Source organism: Puntigrus tetrazona, chromosome 17 (assembly GCF_018831695.1).
Source record: "Puntigrus tetrazona isolate hp1 chromosome 17, ASM1883169v1, whole genome shotgun sequence".
NCBI lineage: Eukaryota > Metazoa > Chordata > Actinopteri > Cypriniformes > Cyprinidae > Puntigrus > Puntigrus tetrazona.
This window is the reverse complement of record NC_056715.1, coordinates 15,919,396-15,942,347: the sequence shown is the minus strand read 5'-3', so window position 1 is coordinate 15,942,347 and position 22,952 is coordinate 15,919,396. Positions and strand designations below refer to the sequence as shown.

Sequence of the window (22,952 nt, the reverse complement as noted above, 5' to 3'; positions counted from 1 at the left end):
CTAGTAACAGGCCTCAGGCTGGAAGTGTAACGCACCAGTGTAAAATGTGCTAAGACTCAAATCCTCAGACTTGAACAGAATAAAAGAAACTGCCAAGTCAAGTTTTTGTACCTTTTCATAGTTCATTTAAAGGTGTTATGGAGAGAGGGAAAAAAAGAGAAATATTCACACACCTTTGACACACATAGTTTCACAAGAGAAGACAGTAGTGTGAATTTAAAGGTGTTTTAAGGTGTTTTTGTGTAATATATAATTTAATGTCAGTCCAAGAACCTTGGGGACTTTTTTTTTTTTTTTTTTTTCTCAGTACACTGTGACTCTAATTTTAACAGTAAAAACTGTGAAAATGCTAGAATAAAAACCTGTTAGATGGCTACTTGAAAGTTCCTTTAAAAGTTCTTTTGTTTGAACTTTTCTTATCAGTTATGTTTGTTAGGGTTGTATGTTACATGTAATGTTGTTATTTATTTACATCTTAAATCTTAATTTCAGTCTCACCATGATAGTGTTTAGTTATTGTGAATGACAATGTGCACCTTCTGTGTTATTTAAAAGCTACTTGTGATTCGCCATGTAACTTTTTCATCTCTATATTTGAAAGGTACAAAACAAATTTTGTTTGAATACATTGGTATATTAACATTATATCAGTTAATGAAATTACAGTATCTAACTGTACATTTAAGTTAAAACTGTAAAACCTAAAATGTTACTTATGGTCGAATTTCGGCAACCACAAAAACAACTTTTTTTTTTGTTTTGTTTTTTGTTTTTGTTTTTTGTTTTGTTTTTTATGCAGGTTTTTTTTTTACAGTGTATCATTAATCTTTGTGTTTCTGAAGGTGCCAAAAATGACTTGAGAAAAACTGGTGCAGAACTGCAGATGCTAGAGCCTCCATCTGTTATTAAACTAACTGATATATCTGTGTTATTTTTGTTTTGTTGTTCGAGCTAATGCACCTCCTTCACCCTTCAATTCAGTCTGTCAGAACACAACAGTTTAGAACTTGGGGATATGAGCCACACTCCATGCAAGAAAAACAATGGCCATCTCCAAGAAGTTCCTTCAAAAAGTTTACTGAGACTTTGAATCAGCATTTTCATTCCTGACAGAGTCGTTATAGGATTACAGCCCTGGGAGGAAATTTTGAATATTAAACAGAATTCATTCAAGCTCGTTCTCCTACACGACACCCAATCCCTAATGCCAGAGGATTCGAATAAGTCCAAGTCAAAGACTTTTCCATAAAACTATGAAGGAATTTGCTGCACTTGTATAATCCTTTGTGATGGGTAAAGCCCAAATCAAGGCAGCCAGTGGGTTGAGAAATGGAGCCACCAGCTCAAGCCTGACAAACTTTGCATATTTGTTCAACAACCAGCTTGTCCTACTGTGGTGAGAGAGGGATAAACCAAGCTCTCGGTGAGCCTCTGCCAGCTGTTTGCACACCAGCACTTATGGCTTGCCCTTCAAAAATGGGAATGCAGCAGGTTCTCCCTTTTACCTGTTTCTCTGCAGGGTTTTTCATCTTCTGTGAGGTCATAACAGCCAGCAAAACAAGTGAAGCGAGCTCGCTATCTGCTCTCCTACAAATCTTTCACGACATTCAGACGGCTTTTGGTCAGGCTTTATCTTGAAAACTTATGAGATGCAGCAGGGGTTTTAAGCAGCCATTTTACATAAACACTGAGATTCAGTGCGACAAAATAAAGAAATAGGTACCTTCTTCTAGCATGTCAGAGTCACCCCTATAAGACCCAACACTGAGTCTTAACCGTGATGGCCGCATGTGTCATTTTTAACAAATGAGATCCATTTGTGTGAGTCCATTGCATTGAACATCTGGGAAGTTCAAGATACTGATTCAGTTTTTCACCTCTGCCACAACACGTCACCTGACTGTGGCTGCACCATTGTGCCAATAAGATGAAGCTCATTAATCATTAAGATAAATGAAAAAGGGTCATTTCACTTGATACAAAAAGCATGGGTGTACTTTCAAATGACGTCTTCCCACAAAATAAGCGCATGAGGGAAGTGTGTTCATATATCGTTGCAATCTCAAAGCAAAGTGTACTGTATATAAACAGCTGTATTACTCTTTCCACCACCCAAGCACTATTTATTTCTATAATTAGGTCCAGAGGGGTGTTTCAGAGCTTGAGTCAAGTCTCAAGCGTGAGCCCCTTAATTGCAGAGATCAAGCCAATCCCATTTACCCTTTTTACTTGCATAGAATGTATGAATGTGAATATAAGCATTTAGATTTTTTTGATGATATTGTTTGTAAACCTTAGTTAATTGGGTAGGGAATATGTAGGATAAGGGAAACTGGGTAGGGAATGGGCAGGATAGAATGGTTAATTAAGATGGGAGTGGGAAAATAATATTGGGTGGGGGTGTTGGTTGAGGGAAGGGAGTTTAGGTAGAACAGGTTAGCATCGGATCCCAACCATCAGAATTGTTTGGGACTCGATAGCGTAGTGAGCAGTGTTGTGGGAAACTATTTACAAACTGTTGCCAGATTTATAAGGTACTTATAATGTAAAGTAGTTTAAGGGATAGTTAGTTCATTCAAAAATGTATTTCTCATTTTCATGTTGTTTAAAAAAAAGTTTCCTTTTATTTCTTGGCACAAAATAATGTGGATCTTAATTATGATTAATTTTGCACTGATAAATATCTAAATGTGCAAAAGATTAAAACAATTGTAGAGTGTGTTGTAGTTGTGTTTGTTTTTGAATTCAGTTATTCATTGAAATTGTTCATTGAAATGATCATTTATTAAATGATTAAAATAAAATAACCAGTTTACTGTTTGCAAATATATTCGCAAACAGGAAAACAAAAGTAGTCTTTGTCCCCAATTAACTGTTCACAAGAGAATTATTGTTAAATAATTTTTAACTGATTAATTGTTTGCAGAGAATTATTATTGAATATTTTTATTTATTTATTTTTGCAACTGGTTCATTTGCATTAGCATTAGCATCAACTGTTATATACATATACAGCAGGTAAAATAAGCGTTGAATGTGTCAGCATTTTTTAGGATATATATTTATAAAGGTCCTGCTGACATTATCTTTTCACCGGATGTAACAACCCAAATAATCCATACATACACAGAAAACAAAACAAAAAAATAAAGTTATGCATAATAAAACAAAATAACACAGGGGAAAAGTATTGAACACATGAAGAGGTGCAAAAAGCCGTGAAAAGCCAAGACGCCAGCAGAAATATATCAGTAATTAGAAAGCAATCCTGCGCCCTGTCAGAGGAAATAATATTAGCTGTTTCAGTCCCAACATGATGGAAGATGAAACAAGGGTGGACATTTCAGCAAGACAATGTTCCAAAACACAGCCAAGGAAACTTTCAGTTGGTTTCAGAGAAAGAAAATAAAGCTGCTAGAATGGCCCAGCCAATCAGCTGACTTGAATCCAATAGAAAATAAGAACTAAAGATCAGGCTTCATAGAAGAGCGCCCATAGATCCTTCAACATTTGACGACTGTTTATGTGGATGAATGTGGAAGTATTAACTACATTTCAGTAGTGCAATACGCAACTTCCGAACATGAGAATAAGATACTGAATGTGATATTTTAAACTATGTTGAAAAACGTATTTGATCCTTATTCTTATTTGGACCTGCTTCAAAAGGTGTGTAGACAATATTGATGTATTGCTCTTGCTAATTAGTAATTTGTTGTAATCTCTTCACCATCTTGGATTTCTCACTAAAAGCTAATGACCTCTTGATAACCTACAATTCCTCAGCTAATTGCCCAGATAGCACACATCTGATGCCTTCTGTTCCTGAAAGTGTGTGACAAACAATTAAACCTGATATAGTTTATTAATAACAGATCTGAATCCTTCTGCTCATCCTTCTGGCGTACTATATCATTAAGATCATACAACACAGACGATACCTGTTAGCACAAGACACTTGACATATTCCACTCATAGAGAGCTCTCCTCTAATAAATATCTTTTAGCATCCAATTCCTTTACAGCTGTCTAATGGCAGGGGTTATTTTTATTACTTTTTAAGTTTTTTTCTTTTGTGCATTGATTTTAAGCAGCTCCTTCCAATTAGTTGCCGCTCTCAGAAGCGGTAGCAGTCACCCAGAGGAGAGTGACAGACCCAGGCTGATGGAACAAAAAAAAAGCTTTGATTAGAAAACTGAGCAAATTCACACAGTCCTCTGTGAAGCCTGTCTAGTGTGACAACCTCACAGTTGCCACACCAGATTATTAGGTAATTCACTGAGCCTGTACTAATTGACAAAATTATTCACTGGAATTAAAAACGCTGTGCACCACATTTGGCTGATCTTTCAATAGTTAAGCGTGCAGAGATCAATTCCCACTTGGCTCTGGGTGCTTTTTGTTGGTTCCAGGTTTCTAATAATTCCCCTCTTAATGGAATTCTTTGATAATCTGGCACTCGTTCGTTTGATAGGATGTTCCAAGGCCTCTTGTTTGTCGTAGACAGGCTGATCAGAGGTGTTTTCAAGGACGTGTTTGCCGTCATTCAACTGACAGCCGACCACAGACACCTTCCCTGAATCAAACATGTCTTGCTATAGAAACCAAACAATTACTAAAAAAAAAAAAAAAAAAAAAAAAAAGTAAAAATCAGATTTTTCCCCCCAAATTGTTCGATAATATTGAAATGTATATGTTTATTTCAATTATAAACTAAAACAAATCGTTTATCTCCTAATTTAATATAAGAAGAGAGACCTATGCGCGATTTTTAATCGCAATAATTTTTCTTTAAGCTTCGTTTTGGAGCAAAATGCAGCCTGGTGTCATGTACACAAGTGTAGGCATTGTAATGCATGAGCTGAAAGGGGAATTTGGTACCTAAGGGTTGCCATGGCGACCGGTGAGCATCAATTCCACAGCTATCTGAAACTCGGCTGCTAAAAGCTCTCTTGGACACAAATGCACACCGTTTAGGTCCCCGCGCACCCCACAACTAACTATTCTTCTCGGCCCTGTCATCAAGACCCTATTTGTTTTGTTGTGCTGTCAGTCATATATCCGACAACCTCTAATGCACTGCATCCGGATTACTGTGTTTTGCAGAGACAAAGCCGGCCTGCACTTTCAACGGAGTGGAGTACCATGACGGGGACATGTTCAGGATGGACGCCTGCCGCTTCTGCCGTTGTCAGGGTGGGGTGTCCGTGTGCTTCACCGCCCAGTGCGGCGTCCTCCACTGCGAGCGCTACTACGTCCCTGACGGAGAGTGTTGTCCTGTCTGCGAAGGTCAGAAAGAGAAAATATTCCCGTTCCTCATAAACTGCTCGTCAAGAGCGTATAGCAGGCATATGTGCACCTTTCTCCGAATGATATCAAGCTGTCTTTAGCGTTAGCCTTGTGCCTTAGGGCCTGCTTTGCATTTGCTGTTGATGCTCTGCCTGTAATTGAGGTGATTTTTGTGAATTTTAATGAATAGTGTCATCCAGGTCCAAAGCTGGATTCTAAAGCAATTATGGCGTGACTAGTTTTTTACCTTTTTACGAAGATATTGTGCATTTTGCGTTACGTGATATGGAAGATTCTGTCAATTGGACATTAAATTTGCAGGATGAATCTTTTTCGTTCTCCCAATTCAGGGAGCATACAGGGCTAATTAGTTCGGGGAAACTGTTCATTGTTTTATTTTGTAGACAACCTGTAATAGGCTGCCAGGGAGCATGTAATTTCGAATGCTATGCTTCTCTTGTGGGTACGTGTTGTTGTCCAATACATTACTGCTTGGAATTACCTTGCTACATTTTCCGCTCATGTTATATTTATCAGATTGTGGTCATGTTGAAATTAGTTTGCGAATGATTTTGCTGTTATGTAGTTAATTAAAGTGAAACTCCCTAACTCCCCTGTAGCCGTCCTCCTGAGAGTTTTACTGCCGTGAATTAAACAAATGAAATCGGGCAACTAAACTTAGACGGCTCACAGTAAATGCAAGACTGTATGACTCCAAACGCTGACTCATATGCAGTCTTGGCTTATAGAGGAGGTAAATCATTTTAATCAACCACTTAGAACAGTGCTTCCCAACCTTTTTGGGCCACAAGATTCAAAGGCTCTGTGACATTCAAGATGTACTGGATACAGTTTTTTAAGACTTCAGCATTACTAAAAATAGTTCATTTTTTTCATATGCAGTTGTAGAAGTTATACTTTAATCAATGAATACAGTTTTCGAGAAGATGAATAGAAACAGGGTCAGAATGCTCTCAGATTTCATTAAAAATATCTTAGTCTTATTAGGTCTTAGGGGTTTGAGTGTAAGTAATTAATGACAGAATTTTCTTTTTAAGGTGAACTATTCCCTTAAACTATGAAATATTGTTGTATTTTCTTTACACTTATTGCAATTTCTGTTTTGTTTTGTTTTATATTCAAATTTTTTAAGTCATTTTTCAGGCCCCCGCCTAGTGGGCCCCAGTTTGCAGTTGACAACCACCAATTTGAGGTCTCATTAGTGAAATTTCACAGTCAAAAAAGTACACAGCTCACACCAAGTCACTTTTAAACCTAGCAGCTTTCCATGGGCAGTGTGGCAAATTTGCATGATCAGCTTGAACCCAAAGGAAAATCCTATATTGAGAAAACAGCATGAAAATTCTGAAAACAATAAATGTGATTACACCTTTAAAAATAATACTTTGCTGTTTAGGATTGATTTCTTGTCTCATTGTTGGTGTGTAGACCCTGACCGTAACACTGACCCTAAAAAAAAGAATACAATACAAAACAATAAAGCTCAGACAGTGTAAATAACCAAAATATATAAACTGAACACTAACAGAAACTTTCCAGAATCTCTATGCATAGGACATCATCATCTTGTCCAAACTTGTCCCAGCTTATCATTAAATGGTCCAAGCTGGTCATCACCTAGTATATGCTGAGTATTAGCTAGTCCAGACTACTATTTATTTAGTTAGTCCAAACTGGTCCCAGCTGGCCATTAGCTGGTCCAAATCAGTCATTAGATGATCTAAATTGGCCTTTAGCTGGTCCAAGCTGGTCATTAGCTTGTGCGAACTTGTAGACCATCCAGAACCAGCAACAAACCACTCATCAGCTGATCTGCTATGTTCTAAAACAGCTTAAACAGCCTTTTTTCAGCAGGGTGCGTTTTGCAAGATGTCAGTACTGATGTGTGGCAACTATCATCATCTTGTCTTTCTGTTCTCTTATCTTCTTCCATATAGACCCCATCTACCCAGTGCTCAATTTAGCCGGCTGCTATGTGAATGGGCAGATCCTGGCTCACGGAGACCACTGGCGTGAGGACGACTGTACCTTCTGCCAGTGTGTGAGTGGAGAGGCCCGCTGTGTAGCAGCTGCCTGCGGCCACAGCTGTCTCAATCCTGTCACTGTGCCCGGAGAGTGCTGTCCTGTGTGTGAGGGTAAGAACAGATGCACTTTATGGATGCGGGATGGAATTGATTTGGGTTGAGTGTATTATTCTCAGACATAAAACACACTCTGTGCCAGCACATGAAGACAGATAATTATAGTTATACGTTGTTATGAAATGTGTCCAATCACAATCATGATGTAGTATTTAGTATGCATTGCAATCTCGGCATTGCATAAATGCCACTATAGCCAGTATAAACGAACTTCTTCCATTGTCTGCTTCTGGATCAACTACTTGCTGAGCAAGATGACTTGTTGATTCACTCTACACTCACATGCTGTTATTTTTTTGATACAAGTAGGCATTTTATAATAATCTTTAAGGATCCATTGTGATATGATGACAGTTTGTAGTGACTAAATCTGGTAGTCCATACACAGGCCTGTACCCTTGCGCAAACCTTTTTTTTTTGAAGTCACGCTCACGTCACATAATTACCGTAATTACCAGCTAACAACCCAGGCATTCTACTCGAACCTCTGACTTATTTGTTTCCATGACAATGCTCTTAATGGCAAAATGAATCTCTGTATTTAGAGTAATCAGTAGACAAAATCACAATACAACAAGAAACAGTCATTAAGCAAATGCTGTATTACCAAATTAGTTTTTTAGGAGGATATTAGACATTAGTCATCCGAATCTGTGTTAAATACAACTACATTGTATATATTTTATTTTCAGATTATTCTTGCGTTATTAAGGCATTAACATTAGTCAGTTATAGGAATTATTAAACAGAAAGAATAAAAGAATATATCTACTGTTTACTGGTGAAGCCATCTCTTTCCTGTGACGTTGCAGCAGTCAAATAGGAGCTTTCAGAAAATGTTAGTTGACAACATGGTAATTACAAGTCCTACAAGACCGTAAATGCTTTTTACAAGACATAGAAACTTGTAATTATCGTAATTGAGACTGGTGGGAGCGACCTCAAAAATTCATTATCACAAATTAATCTTCTTTTCTCTTTTTCAGTAAAAGAACTTAGATATTTCATCTATTTTAAACAATATTTTATATAATAAGAATTATTTTTATTTTTATTATATAATATATAATAATAATAGTTATTTCAATATTTTACAAAAATAAATTACTTTTTTTTTTTTCACTACATACTACAAACTACAATAATGTGGCTATGAGCGAAGTTTGAAAAAGTTACTATTAAAAATGGATTACAATATTGCGTTACTACATAAAAAGTTACTTATTGTGTTATGTAGTTACTTTTATGAGGAGTAGTGAATTACTTTTGCCTTATTTTTTTTTTTATCTGGGCTTGGTATGCTTATGTGTTTTTTACTAACAAAACTAAAAATTTATATTTTGGTAACAGTAAAGACCTTTCAGACCAAAAAGTCCAAATTAATAAACCTAAGGCTTACTCAAACACAGGCATTGAGAGCCTTGCTATTTGCTAGGCCATTCTGTGTGTTCACTAGTGTCAGGTGGTTTCTATCAGATTTTGGCTCCTTTCAATGAGATTAAATTTTTTAGACACCAAACCTGCTAGATTTAAATCAACACAGCCAGCGAAGGATCTAACGCAACCTTTTTTTGAACGAACGCACCTTTTTTTAAACAACCAAACCGTGTCTGTTCTGGAAGTACAGACGTTCTCCTCGTTGATAGCCGAAGAGCAGATCCAGCAGAAAGAGCTTGATGGAGCAACAAACAAAACGACATGTGAATAATCCCATCTCTCTAAAGCAGTACTAAGCAGTACAGAGTCAACAGCGCTAACCGAGTGTCCCATTCCTCATTTACAGTTTCAGATAGGTGTTCACAGCGTGTACTTTGACAGATCTGAGGACAGCCCCACAGGAGACTTCTACCTGATAGTCAAAGCGGTATAACATCAAAAAAGCGAGGAATCATAAGATGGCCACAAGAGCTTAGGGTGCCGTTTGGGAACGGGCCTAAATATGCATTTATTTGCCTACAAAGTGATGAGGACATCACTGTGATTTCTTTGAAACAAGCCACCATCAGACTAAAATAACCTGGAATTCTCAAGGCTAGCATCTATGTGTGTGAGCAAGCGCTTTCTTTTTCCATTTCCTCCCAGTGTTCTCTTGCACACAGTGTGTTTTTGAGTTCCAATTCCAGTCACATACTGTATGTGTGAATAATCTACTAGACTGAGAGCAATGCAGGCAGTTGCTTACCTGGATCCCCCAGCAACCCACTTCCAGCACAGCCCAAACATCTCCATCGCCTCACACGTATCTCAGGTCTGTCGTGTTGTGTCTCCTTTACTGTCATGCAACACTGCACCGAAACCATTCCTGTGGATTTCCCTCCATTAGATCTTGCTCCCTACCCTCACCAGCATATCATATCCCGCCTGCCAGTGTATTTTTCATACTACTCATAGTTCTGTAGCGGTTACCCCTGGGACTTCCACTCCCACTGCAGCTGGCTAGGTTTTCCCCTCGGTGTTTGTTGCGCGTGAGAGCTTCGCATCGTTTTGTATCTCATCATAATCTTTGATTAAGCACCGCGAGGTACGGCGGTGCACCTCGGTATGCAGGAGTGCGGGTCGGTTCGCCGGGGCGTGGACTACATTTTTGTCGAGAGGGTTTCTAAAGGTTATTTCACACATGGGAAGAAGCGAGCGAGTGATAGATGAGTGGCAGGTATGTCGGATAATGAATTTCTCCGGGGATTGACTGTGTGTGTAGACCAATGACATCATCCTTTGGAAAAGAGCTGGAGAATATAGATTTTTCTCACGTCGCTGTTTGCCGTCTAGATTTTCGAATCAAAAAAGCTACATGACTTTTTTTTTTTCCCTTCGCCTGTTGCTTGTAGTCTTGGGATCGGCGGGAATGGAAAGCTTGTTCGGAGTGATTAACAATATTATCAGGCCATACTAAATGCCAGACTGACAATATGTGTGGAGGAGGTTATGAAAAATCGTACTAAACAACCACGGCTTTCTTGTGGCTGTGGGGCGAGGCTCCAGCAACTGTCGTGGTGGTTATGATCAATGCTGTTCCAGTGGAATTGAGTCACACCGGGGGTAATAGGATTCCTGTCTGTCTCATCTACCCTCTGCACCTTCACCCTCCTTCCAATTAAAGATCCAAGCAAATGAAGCATCCTTCTCTTGCTCTGGCTCAGTATATTGAGAGAAAACAACGCCTGCAGTGCTTCATCTCATAGTGGTGCTTGATAATAGTGAAGGCAAGCATTACTATTACTGTGGCTGACACTCAGGGTTAGGGATGTCAACAAATGTGCTACAGACATGAGTGATGCCTCAAATTGTGTTGCATGTTGAGAAGCAGATTCTAGGCAGAATGACCTGCATGTGGTGTATGATAAATCTTTCAAAACGAATCCTAAAGACTTTTCATTGAGTTTTTAGTGATTTTAAGCTCATATAATGGTCATATAATGATACGCAGTTGGATAATATGAATAAATGTATATTTGTGCAGCAGGATGAAATATGTCTCAAACGAGACAAGTGTAGTGTTCCAACTACACAGAAAATGTTGACACTTTAAAGTAAAATTGTGTATTTCAAATACAGTTTTAGCACATTGAGATTTGTACGGTTAGCATCAGTCGAGTTTTACGTACATAAAAAACTATTAATAGTTAATGTTTGTTGCTATTTAGCCACTTAGCAACTGCTTGACAGTACCTTATCATTGTAGCACGAGTTTTGCGAGGCTGTGTCAAACTAAACTGCATGCTGTGCATCTGAATCGGGGTGTAAAATGTCTGATTGGTGGCCCGTAAGACTTGAGGTTGTTTGAGCTAGTTGAAGTGGTGAGAGAAAGGAGAAGAGATCAGTACACGAACAGAGAGTGACAGCAGCTTGTCTGCAGACCTGCACAGAGCAGCAAGCTCACATTCACCCCTTTTCAATTAATCTTTCATACGCCTTTCGGCCTGTGAAGCAATTAGAGGTTTAGATGGGTCTGCCTGACCGTGGAGAGCACTCACTTCAGTACTGAGGTGAAGTGAGGGGGTAGTGCACTATGGCTTTCCATACAAAGTTCTATACACACAATACCTCCGCTGCATCGCAAACCACATCTCAAATACAGAGCTCTCTCTTTATTTGAATTCTCTCTCTCTCTCGCTCTTTCTCCGGGCGGTGCAGAGGTAGATCAAAGGCACTGTGTGTGCCTGCTCATCATCACGGACTGCAGTGAAAGGTTAAGCACAGATAGACTACATGAATGTGAAAATATTCAAACGCTTTCGAAATCCTCTCACTGTGACGGCAAGGTGACTAACCGCTTAGTGCTTCATATGAATTCATTACTCCGTATTTTGCTAGTCGACTGGTGTAGCTTAGCAGTTAAAGGGATAGTCATTGTCATTCCTTAAAATGATACGGAAATATTACTTCCCTTGGGCCGGTTGCACTAGTTAAAGCTGCGCGTAAGCCCTACTCTAGGTTTTGCAGTGTCCATAAATATTTACACCTGTTGCACCAACTAAAACTGTGATCATGCGCAGCTACACCCGGCGTAGACAATGCGCGTCCTTGCTGAAAGGACTTATAGCTGCAATGACTAAAACTACTATTATAAAACTGAATTGTTCAAGACAATAACAAATGAAGCCACCGTGCCGTGATTTTATTAAATGGACAAAACAAGTCCTTGTTTTTGTCTGAAGTCTCCCTGCATGTTCCCATGACAGATTTTTTTAAACAAACATTACAATTGAAAGCGGCAGGTTATGTAACGAATGTAATACAATGCTGCTATTTAGAGTTATTTTTTGGGTTTATGTGCAATGAATGTCTTTCCTGAGATAACTGTGTGTTTACGACTGTGACTGTGTATCTCTTTCCACGGCTGAAAAAATTTGATTTATAATTTGCATCCGTTATAAAACTGACAGAATACTCTATTTCTGATTAAAAGTAACAAAGTGCACAACTTACTGCAATTATTGGATGTCAGCCGCGCTACAAATAGCCTAATGTAAAATATTTCCAAGCATTTATACTGTCTTTCCAAGCAAGATGTTGTCACGTCGAATGGTATGGCTTATAATAATAATGTAGGATAATATGTAATATTTTACTGCATTATTACAAGCTGTACAGAAACATTTTATATTGTTGTAAGTCAGCTATAGTGTACTAAGCTTTGTTATTGACATTGCTTATCCTGTCATTACAGTTATAAACATTACAGTTCACGTCCGCAGTAATAATTAAACAACAGACATGAATCCTAAACACAAATAATGCAAATCATGACTTTTTACTTTACACCTACCTCTGACTAGGCGTAAGATATAGTGTCAGGCGTAGCACTACGCTGAAATGGTGCAACGGGTATCAAGAAAATAAGTTCAGCAGATTGTCTCAAAACAGGACATGGGCGTATTTACACGTTCTGCCACAGTGCACAAAAGAAGTTATTTTGTACAATCTCTTAGTATTTTCATGTAGTAAAAGTGCCTGTCAAGCTCCAGAAGTGACATAAAAGTGGCCTGAAAGGAAAGTTATAAAATAGCTTTGTGTGACGACAGACTGAAATGTAAATAATTAAAACTCCGCTCTTTTAATGCCGTGACACACCAAACCGACATCAAAGAACTAGCGGGAACAAAAGCTGACTGTAGTGTCGCGTTACGTTGCCTCAGTTTGGGCCGAAATGTTGTGCTTGATCAGTGCAAAGACAACAGCAAACTAGGCCGTAGATTCTGTGCCTGTGTGAAAAAATAAACAACTCTCCGTAACACTAGGTGGCAGTAGTCTGTATTAGCACATAATTCTCACTTACCACAATCATCTGATCATTGGCTTGCCTTCGCTACTGCTACTGTTTGGTAAGCTGAACAGCCAATCAGAGTGATCTCTTTCACTGACTGGCTCCGTTGCCGATTTAACACGTTCATCTGGACAAAAAAAAATATTGCAGAGGTGGAGAATGTGTGCTGAATCAAATACTTGAGTAAATGGTATTTTTGTTTTAAGTAATTTTGTTTTTAATGTGCTGTATTTAATGTAATGTTTAAAGTATAGTTCATATAAGTGCCGAATGATAAACGTTTGTACATTTTTGCTATTTTTTATACTCTATCCTCCTGCAAACAATTAATGTCATTGATTCATGCATTGATTATTGCTGATAATTCAAGTGTTCAAACAAGTGAAAGTAACAATATACATCATGCAGTATATAAAAATGAGGATAAAATGTGTGTTATCAAAGATAAATTTAAGAAAAATGTCATTCAAACATTGTACTTTAACATCATTTGAAATTGCTATATGCATTTGGGTATATGCATTTGCATTATTTGAAGTTTATGTTTTGAGTTTTTAAATAACACCTACCCTGTTCAGATGGTAACACACAAATATAGTCTGCATTCAAGAGTATTTCAGGCAGTCACTTCAACAGGCCTTTCACAGCAATTTCAGTTCACAAAAAATGGTCATTCATGACCTGATTTTCATTTGCAATAAAAAATGCTAAAATTCAGCATTAGTAACTTACTTTTCACATGCACTAAAGCTCTGAGGATCTCACGTTTACAGCTCATTTTGAGTCAGATTTGTGAATTCATTGATTTGCTAACTCTGTTAACTTGTTAACTCTGACTGGATCATTTGAATCAGTTATCGACTCAAGTACAGCTGCACTCCACTCAAGCTAATTGCGAATGCATCATCCAGTGTGATTTGCGAATCGATTTAATAGCCTCATTAAAAAGAATCGACTCGTTTATGAATCGGACACCTCTATCGCATCTCATAGTGCGTGCCGATTTCTCCAGTTCAAAAGAATGAGGAACGGCATGTTTTTATGAAATGTAGTGTAGTAAAACGTACAATATTATGATGTGGAATGTAGTGTAAAAGTTGCCCAAAATAAGAATGCTTCAGTAAAGTAAAGTAACAAAGTAAAATTACATCCAATATAGTTACTGCTCAATGACTGTCACTGAATTACAAAAAATCAGTCACTGGCTGTCAACTTTATGTATAATTTGTTGCTTCAGAAGACTCCGAATATAGTTTTTAGATTATATGGACCACTTTTATTCAGGATTTGTTGTGTTTTATTTACTATTTTTAGTGAGTTACTATGGTAAGATCTGGAACGGTTTCCAAAAGGTTGCAGTTTTGAATCCAGCATGGAGCCATTCATTAAGCATTACAATTGAGCCCTTGTGCAAGTTGCTCCAGGGCTACTTTCACTGTAATAAATATTGTATACTGTTGCTTTGGATAAAAGCACCAGCTCAATGTCAGAAGAGAGCAGTAGTAGCACTAAAGGGCTGATATATATTCGGGCATCCATTCTCCACGGCCACAGTGTAATCTAGGATCTTTAAATAGATGTTCCAGGTTCGATACAAGTTAAGCATTTTTGAAAGCATCATTGGCCTCAAGTCAATAAATGAAGACTTACTTATTTTTAGACTCAATTCGTTAAACTAAAATGTTTAGCTAATGTTTTTGTTAAAGTGCTCTACAGATTCTTCGGAACAAAAATGGGAGATATTTGAGCCATAAAAAGTTGTTTTCTGAAACCGCTGTTTTATATTAAAAGAAATGTCTGGACGTCTAGTTACCAAGTCGAGGGTTAATATAAGGCCTATACGAGGATAATAAATGATTAGTCTCATGTTAATGTATGTTTATGTAATGTGGCCATATTTTCGTAAAAAAAAAAAAAAAATTCTAATCATAGAATGCAACTAATTCTGAACCCAGAACTTTAAGTTCTAATTTAAGGATTGCAGTAACTAAAAATGTTCATTTTTGATGATTCATCTACCATGAACAGCATCAGTTCAATGTGGCCATGACACTGTTACACACAGTTCTGTTTTTGTTACCTTGGTGGTTCCTTTTATAACAAAGCCTGTCTCGAGTGTCGGCAGCCTTGTGACAGCAGTTCTGCAATCAAAAATAAAGATAGGACTGTTACTCCATTCAAGGATGAGCTCTTTTTTCTTGATGGGTAAAGCAGAGAAATAGCCATATGCATTCAGCAGAGCCATATGTGGCCCTATTACAAGATGGGAAATGGGCAAATAAAAGGCGGCTGTAATGATGCCTGATATCCCCCTCGATAGAGGTCTTAAATAGCACTACCTGATGGCAAGGTCTAGAGAACTCTGCTCTCGCTGCGCCTCACATTTACATGTGACATGTTACATGCAGCCGTTTGGGAAAGTGATGGACACATTCCAGAGCTGTTTCCCATTACTCTTCGCTTTTATGCTACATTAGCACTGAAGTCCAGTTAGTAAGGTATTCAGGTTCAAATTTGAAGAATTTTTCATTCTTTTTAATTAATGACCAACTTTAATCCGTTACTGGTTGCACTACGTATTTGAGGTAGTGCAATCAATGTATTTATCACAATATTGCACCATATTGATAAAACAATACTAAGAGAAAGAAAATGTATTACATTAATTGTCATTAACAACACTGAAGTACACAACTGTAAAAATGTATTGCTCTTGTGTAAATAATATGTAATGATAATATATATATATATATATATATATATATATATATATATATATATATATATATATATATATATATATTTACTTTTACTTTTTCTGTAAAGGTGCTAGCTTCAGGGAATGAATTCTCAAATCATAAATCATTTCTTTTTGGATATTTTGTTCATCTTTAGTTTTTTTCAGAATCGACAGAATCTAGCTTGTATGTATTTATATTGTTTTACTAATTATCAGTCCATAAGCGACTGTTGTATAATACTGACTACATGCCCGTGGTGTGTTTGTCCTTCTTTGTGAACAGATGTGTTCACTCCAGTGGTGTCTTTTGGCACTGAAACCATACCACCGCTGCTGGTGTGTGTCCATGTCCCGCCTCAGTCCTGCCACTGTCCTCTGGGCCCTGTTGGACACAGCCCTGACTCTATCCCCCCGGTCCCAGGACAGCTTAATTTAGCTCATTTGCCAGCTGCCCTGCACTCTGTGCATTTTTATTTCCTAATTATTATTTGTTAGAAGGCCTCATTTCCTCAAGGTGACACCCTCTCCCTGTCAGAGGCGAGTTATTGTACCAGACGCAGCATGTGTAATTAAGCAAATGAAAGCTGTCAGGTTGGGTTGAACCCCCAAAGATCCCACATCACGTTCTGAAGCGAGACCCGTGGCCATTAGCGCTTTGTACCAAAATTATTCCACATTTAAATATGCGCCTTAATTCTCGCGTACAATGCACTTGTTTATTTCTAAAGTCTTTGAGCATGCTCTGTTGGTCGGTGGGCCACACAGGGGCACGAGTGTCGACATGTCAAATGTTACAGTAGTGTTAACTGAAACAGCTCTCTTTAATGAATAAGGGGAAAGAAAACACTTTTGTCTCAGGAGCTTGTTTTTTTATTTAATAACCATATGTCTTCACAGCAAAGGCAAGTTGAGGAGAGAGAGAAGTAGCAAACATCTCACAATTTGCTGCCTTCATGTGATAAAAAATAATAATAAAAATAATTTAATAAAAAAAACATTTTATGATACTAGAGAATGTGTTTTTACAGCAACAAAAAAACCTAACCCCAAACAAGTAGTACGAAATGTATTTCTATAATATATGTATTACTATTTATTAATTACTTAATTAATAAATTAGTTAATTATAACTAGTTAATTAGTTAATATTGAATATTTTTGTACATTACCGTTTAAATTTTTGAAGACAAGTTAAAAAATATTATAGAAATATAATAAATATATAATATTTTTATATATAATATAAAAATGTATAAGTCTTTTATGATCACCAAGGCTGCATTTATTTGAAAACAGGTAATATATAATATTTTTTTATGCAAAGAAACCTGCAACTTTGTATCATTCAACTATACAGCATCATACAAATAATCCGTCAGTAATGACACTGATTTCAGTTTGCTCTATTTTTATTCAACATCTGGAAATGATTTGATGACTTGAATTGAGGAAGCATTCAGGGAAGAATTTGCCTGTTTCACTGTTTCAATCTAGCTTGCGTAAAAAACAATCACTCAGTTTGTCAGTAAACCGTATTACATTTGTTTTGGTTGTAGCCAGCGAATATGTAGTAGAAAGATACATTATTTTTATCTCTTTAAATGTATTTTCCAAAAAAAGAAAATTAGCCTACTCATTTCTATTTGCCTTGGCACTGTAGATTCAGTAATGGTGCGGAAATTTTTCAAAAAGCTGTTTTGAATGTATTAATGTAATAAAACATTAAATGGAATTATAAGTGTACCTATTATGAACTTTCAGCTCAAAGTGAATGAAACATCCTGTACAAAACGAGTCATTTTTTTAAAACGAGTCCAAAACATTTTTGTTCCACCCAATATGGTCTTTCCACGTTGGTCTGAATGAAAATGCAAATTCATTCTTCGCCACTAGGTTCCATTTCTTTTTTTTCAATTAATCTTTGTTGTTGAACAAATAAGGTGAAAATAAATCCAAATTATAAGAAAGTGTGTTTTTTGACCTTTCATGCATGTCGACCTGTGAACCTTTCATAATAGGGTCACTTTGAAAAGACATTTCTCCTTTTTATTTCATTCGGTCACACTTTATATCAGGTGGCTTTAACTACTATGTACTTACATCAAAAAATAAGTACAATTTGCTTATTGTGTCCATATTGTATTGCAAAACACTGAAGGATGCGGGTAAGGTTAGGCACAGGTTTGGTGGTATGGGTAGGTTTAAGGGTTGATTTAAAGTGTAATGAATGGGTCAACAATGTATTACAGATGTAATTACGTGTATGTATATTTAAAAACATAAGTGCAATGCAAAAACACGTATGTACACAATAAGGGAATTGTATCAAATGATTAATTTAAATGTATGTATTTAAAGAGGGACCTTTCGTATAATTATTTTCCGTTTAAGCCGTCTTCTTCCATACAAGCGCATCTGCATTCAGCCCGAGAAGTGTGTACTAAACCGAACCGAACAACTAGTTATTAATGCAATGACGGCGCTCTCTTTTGGCCGCTGACAGCTCATGTGTCTCTCTCTTCTCCATGTGAGGCGCAAGCGAATCAAAAGAGGTACGTGTCTCGACTCATTTGCGAATTTTGACACAAGTCTGTCTCTCCCCGCCGCAGCGTCTCCCAGCAGCCGCGCGGTCTAGGGTCAGCCCACCAGAGACAGCATGCTGTTTAAAAGAGCAGCTTAATGAGCATAAACAAAACACAGTGGGTCTGCTGCACTAATAATTGCGTACAAGTAGAGCACGCACATACACTCCTTCTCATCCTCGTTTTAATGTTAATGGTTGCCGATTATTCTTTACGAGGAAGCGTGCGCCTGCAGTTACTAATTAGCATAAAACCGTCTCTGTATATAGTGCGCTTTGAGAAAACACACTGCAAGATTTCTTTTGTGTGTGTGTGTGTGTGTGTGTGTGTGTGTGTGTGTGTGTGTGTGTGAATTTGTCCCTTTTAAGGCGGTTCATCTGTTGGTGGCCGAGAGAAACTGAAAGGCATACTCGTGATTGCTTATGAACTTCATCATAAAATTGATTCCCTACTGCATTCAGGGATAAATGTGGGAGGGAAAAAAACCGAGAGGGAAGCTGATTGGACGAGCTGTTTGACAGGCACAGACCAATCCGTTCAATCAGTAATTTCAGCATGTACTACAAGCATTTAGGTTTTGCAGGAGCGGTGAATTATAGATACTGATCGCGCTGTGAAAAAGCCCATTTCCTGTGATGATGCTTCGGTTTTCGTTTTTATTTTTTTTTTTGACTGCTGCCATTAACTGTGTTTGTGGTTATGAAGGTTTTTTATCCATTTCGGACCTTGACAACTTTATCTGTACATCTTTCTTTCTTTCTCCGTCTGTCCATCAGACTGTTTGTCGTCTTTATCAGAACTTGGTACAACTTTTGATCGGAAGGAGCAGGTTCAAATAGAAACTTGTCAGAGCTGTCAAACCTAAATGGAAAAATGATATGCATTGATATACGATGAGTGTTTGTATTAAACAGCTCTATAATCTGATAATCGATTCGGTCAAATCTGTTTTTAACCAGTTGGGATTTTTACTGGACTGAGGTGTCTTTTTGATCGGACGGAGACAATAAGACTTGTTGTTTTTCTCATTTATTTAGAGATGGTTGACCCAAAATTCTGTTCAAAAAACTGTAATTATGTAAAATTATTTTAGTTAATTGAGTCTTGGCAACTGAAAAATTTTACCAAAATTAATCACAAATAATCACTCCAAAAATATGTTTTTGTGTATATAATATATGTGAGTGTGCTGTGTATATTTATTATATTATGTATATATAAATACACGCACATGCATGTATAATATATTAAATATAATAAAATATTACGATTTATATTCATACCATGTGTGTGTGTGTGTGTGTGTGTGTGTATATATATATATATATATATATATATATATATATATATATATATACGGTATGAATATACATTTTAATATTTTCAAAATATATGATGTACATGTCTTTATACATACATAATAATTATACACAGTACACAAATATTTATTATATAAATGAAAACGTTTATTTTGGATGCAATTAATCATGATTACCCAGCACCACTAAAATTTCAATAAGAAATTATTAAAGTTAAATAAAAATGCAAAACTTTAAAATAAAAATGTTTTAAATATTAAAAATATTACAACAAATATTATAATTGTATATAAATAATGCTAAAGTAATATATATATATATATATATATATATATATATATATATATATATATATATATATATATATATATATATATATATATAAATGCTAATTTGTAATATTTTTAATAATATAATTATAAATACATTATACTAAAATAACACTCTTTATACTGTATTGAAAGAAGTGGCTTGGATATTCTTAAAAATAAAAATGAAAACTTAAAATATAAAAATATAAGCTAATTTTTAATATTAATAATTTTAATATTATAATAATATATAAATGACGCTAACACATGCTAGCACATACTATACTGAAAAAAGAAATTCTTTCGAAAACATAAAATATAAAAATAAAAGCTACCTTAAAATATTACAAATATTATAATAGTATATATACGCTAAGCAATACTAAAACAGCACTGGTCATATTACATTGAAAATAGTGACCTGGATATTCTTCAAAAATTCTCAACATGAGGATGAATGAGTCATGTCAGGGTTTTTGTTTTTTTGCGAACTGTTTTTTTAACTGAAACTAAAAGAAAGTCTGTGTAAAATTGTTTGCCTCTTATGACTCATAAGTGTAGTCCCGCTTGAGCCCCTATGATCCCGTATTCTTTCTCTGTCTGTTTAACTATCAGACTTAGTCAGGAGTGACTCACATCCTCTGGGGGAATTTTTCTGTTTTCCAGAGCCCACCTACATCACAATGGCGCCCCCTGCCTGCGGCTCTCTGGACAACTGCACGCTGGGAGACGAGAGCTGCCCGTTCGGCTTCCGGCTGGACTCCAGCGGCTGCAGGACGTGCAGCTGCAAGACACGTAAGAGAGCTGAGACGTCACTGGAGAAGTGCTTCATCTTCCTCAGGCCATACACGCGCTGTCAGACACTCTCTCCAGACACTGACTGGCTTTAGCAGAGATGTTTATGAAGGGCAGGTGGATTAAGGGATTGTTTTTATGCTAAGACAGGCTGTGTGAATCCAAGTCTGACAAATGTCAAAGGAAAAAGATAATAATGCTGATTTTAATCATTTAGGGCGGGACCGCCAGTCTGGTTTTGGATTATAAATAATACTATTTTAAGATATATACTACTTTGCAAACTTTTGGACACAATATATGCAGATATGAGACGGGTGAACTGAATTTCTTCACAAAATAAATGTTTAAAAATAACAGTAAATATATAACATACAAATATAATACAATGTAATACAACATATTTTACATATACATTGTAAAAATATGTCAAATAAATGAATAAAAATTAAACATGGCTTATTTGAGAAACTTGTTTTATGAAATAATTTATCTTAATGTTATTGTTTTTAATATAATATAATATTGATTTATTTTCAAGCTACATACAAATAAAATAAAATAAAATGATGGATAAATTGAAGATCTCTCAATTTAATCTTTAAAATTAATATTAATTATTTATTTATATTATATATATACTGGTATTTTACTCGTATTTTGAATTTTGATGATGGAAATCACGAGTACAATTTCTCTTAATGTTGTTGTTTTTAGTATAATATAGTATAATATTGGTTTCTTAAGTTACAAAAAAAGAATTAAATCAAATTAAATTATGGATAAGTTAAAGATAGCGAAGGAAAAAGAAAATCTTTCAATTTAATCTATTAAATTAATATTAATTATTTAATATAATATAACGTTGACTTAATCTCAAACTACATATAAAATAATAAAATGAAATAAAATAAAAATAATTAATATGTTGAAGATAGCAATTAACATTAAATTCAGTTTAATCTATTAAATACATCAATTTCATTTTTAATTTAATTAAATATGAAACTTAATAATATTGAATGACTTGAAATACGGCATTATATAATTTCATTATTTTCTGTTACATATTAGAATAGATATTTTCTTTATTTATTCTCATACGTTGCATTTCTCTTGTCTTTGCTTCCCCGCCTGCGTTGATCTTAAAGCATGCATCCCTACGTTAAGGTGATTAATGTCTAAAGCTGTAATTAATTAGTCTCTTCTGTTTTCTTCTAACCTTCAGGAGACGAGCTGTGCAGTAGTCTAATTGCCAGCTGCACTCTGAAATGCCCTTTTGGCTTCCAGACTGACATTCACGGCTGTGAGGTTTGCCAGTGTCGCCCACGTCACAAGAAGTGCAAAGCTGTGGCCTGTGCCAAGGACTGCCCCTTTGGCTACATGTAAGAAAACAATTATCTGATTCACAGCAGCGCGGTTTCTAATAAGCTTCCATTGTTAGCGGAACGGCGTGTGATTAAATTCCTGATGACTTTATGAAAATCCAAAAAGCTCTTCCTGACATTGTTACCTTGAGCCAGGCTGGCCCCCGAGGGACAGTGGTTTCACTTCAAGGGCGATTTGAATAAAAGTTCAAATAAATGTTAGTTTTATAGCTTTAAGGATTAGTATAAGAATGCCTTACCACTTCCTGTCTCCCCTGACTTAAGTAATAATAAAGTTCCAAACCATTTTTATGTCACAGTCGCCCCGATGATTTTCTAAACTATCAGGAAAGGCAGCAGTCATTAGTTGTCACAAAACTAAAGCGAATCCCACACTGTTCCTAACATGGTCTAGAGAAATTGTGAATGACAAAATGATCCCCTGTGCTCTGCTTTGCTTGTTTGTGCCTGACTGCAAGTTTCGAGCTGACAGCTAATTAGGGCCGGCTCAGATCAGCGCCTCTGATTGCGCCCGCGTAAAGGATGAGCTGCGATAGCGAAGCTGAACGCCTAATCTACACAACACCGTGTCTCCACGCAGCTGCGAATAAACACTGCTG

The 22,952-nt window shown here is 36.4% G+C and overlaps 1 protein-coding gene across 1 annotated transcript in view; it reads left to right on the top strand.

The window, feature by feature from the left end:
* The window catches only part of LOC122362005 (cysteine-rich motor neuron 1 protein-like), a 49,738-nt gene that overhangs the window by 9,091 nt on the left and 17,695 nt on the right, over nt 1-22,952 (top strand). Inside the window, exons 3-6 of the mRNA XM_043263241.1 lie at nt 5,107-5,289; nt 7,248-7,445; nt 20,837-20,965; nt 22,194-22,350. Of these exons, the coding sequence (XP_043119176.1) occupies nt 5,107-5,289; nt 7,248-7,445; nt 20,837-20,965; nt 22,194-22,350 (667 nt within the window). The remainder of the gene's footprint in view (nt 1-5,106; nt 5,290-7,247; nt 7,446-20,836; nt 20,966-22,193; nt 22,351-22,952) is intronic.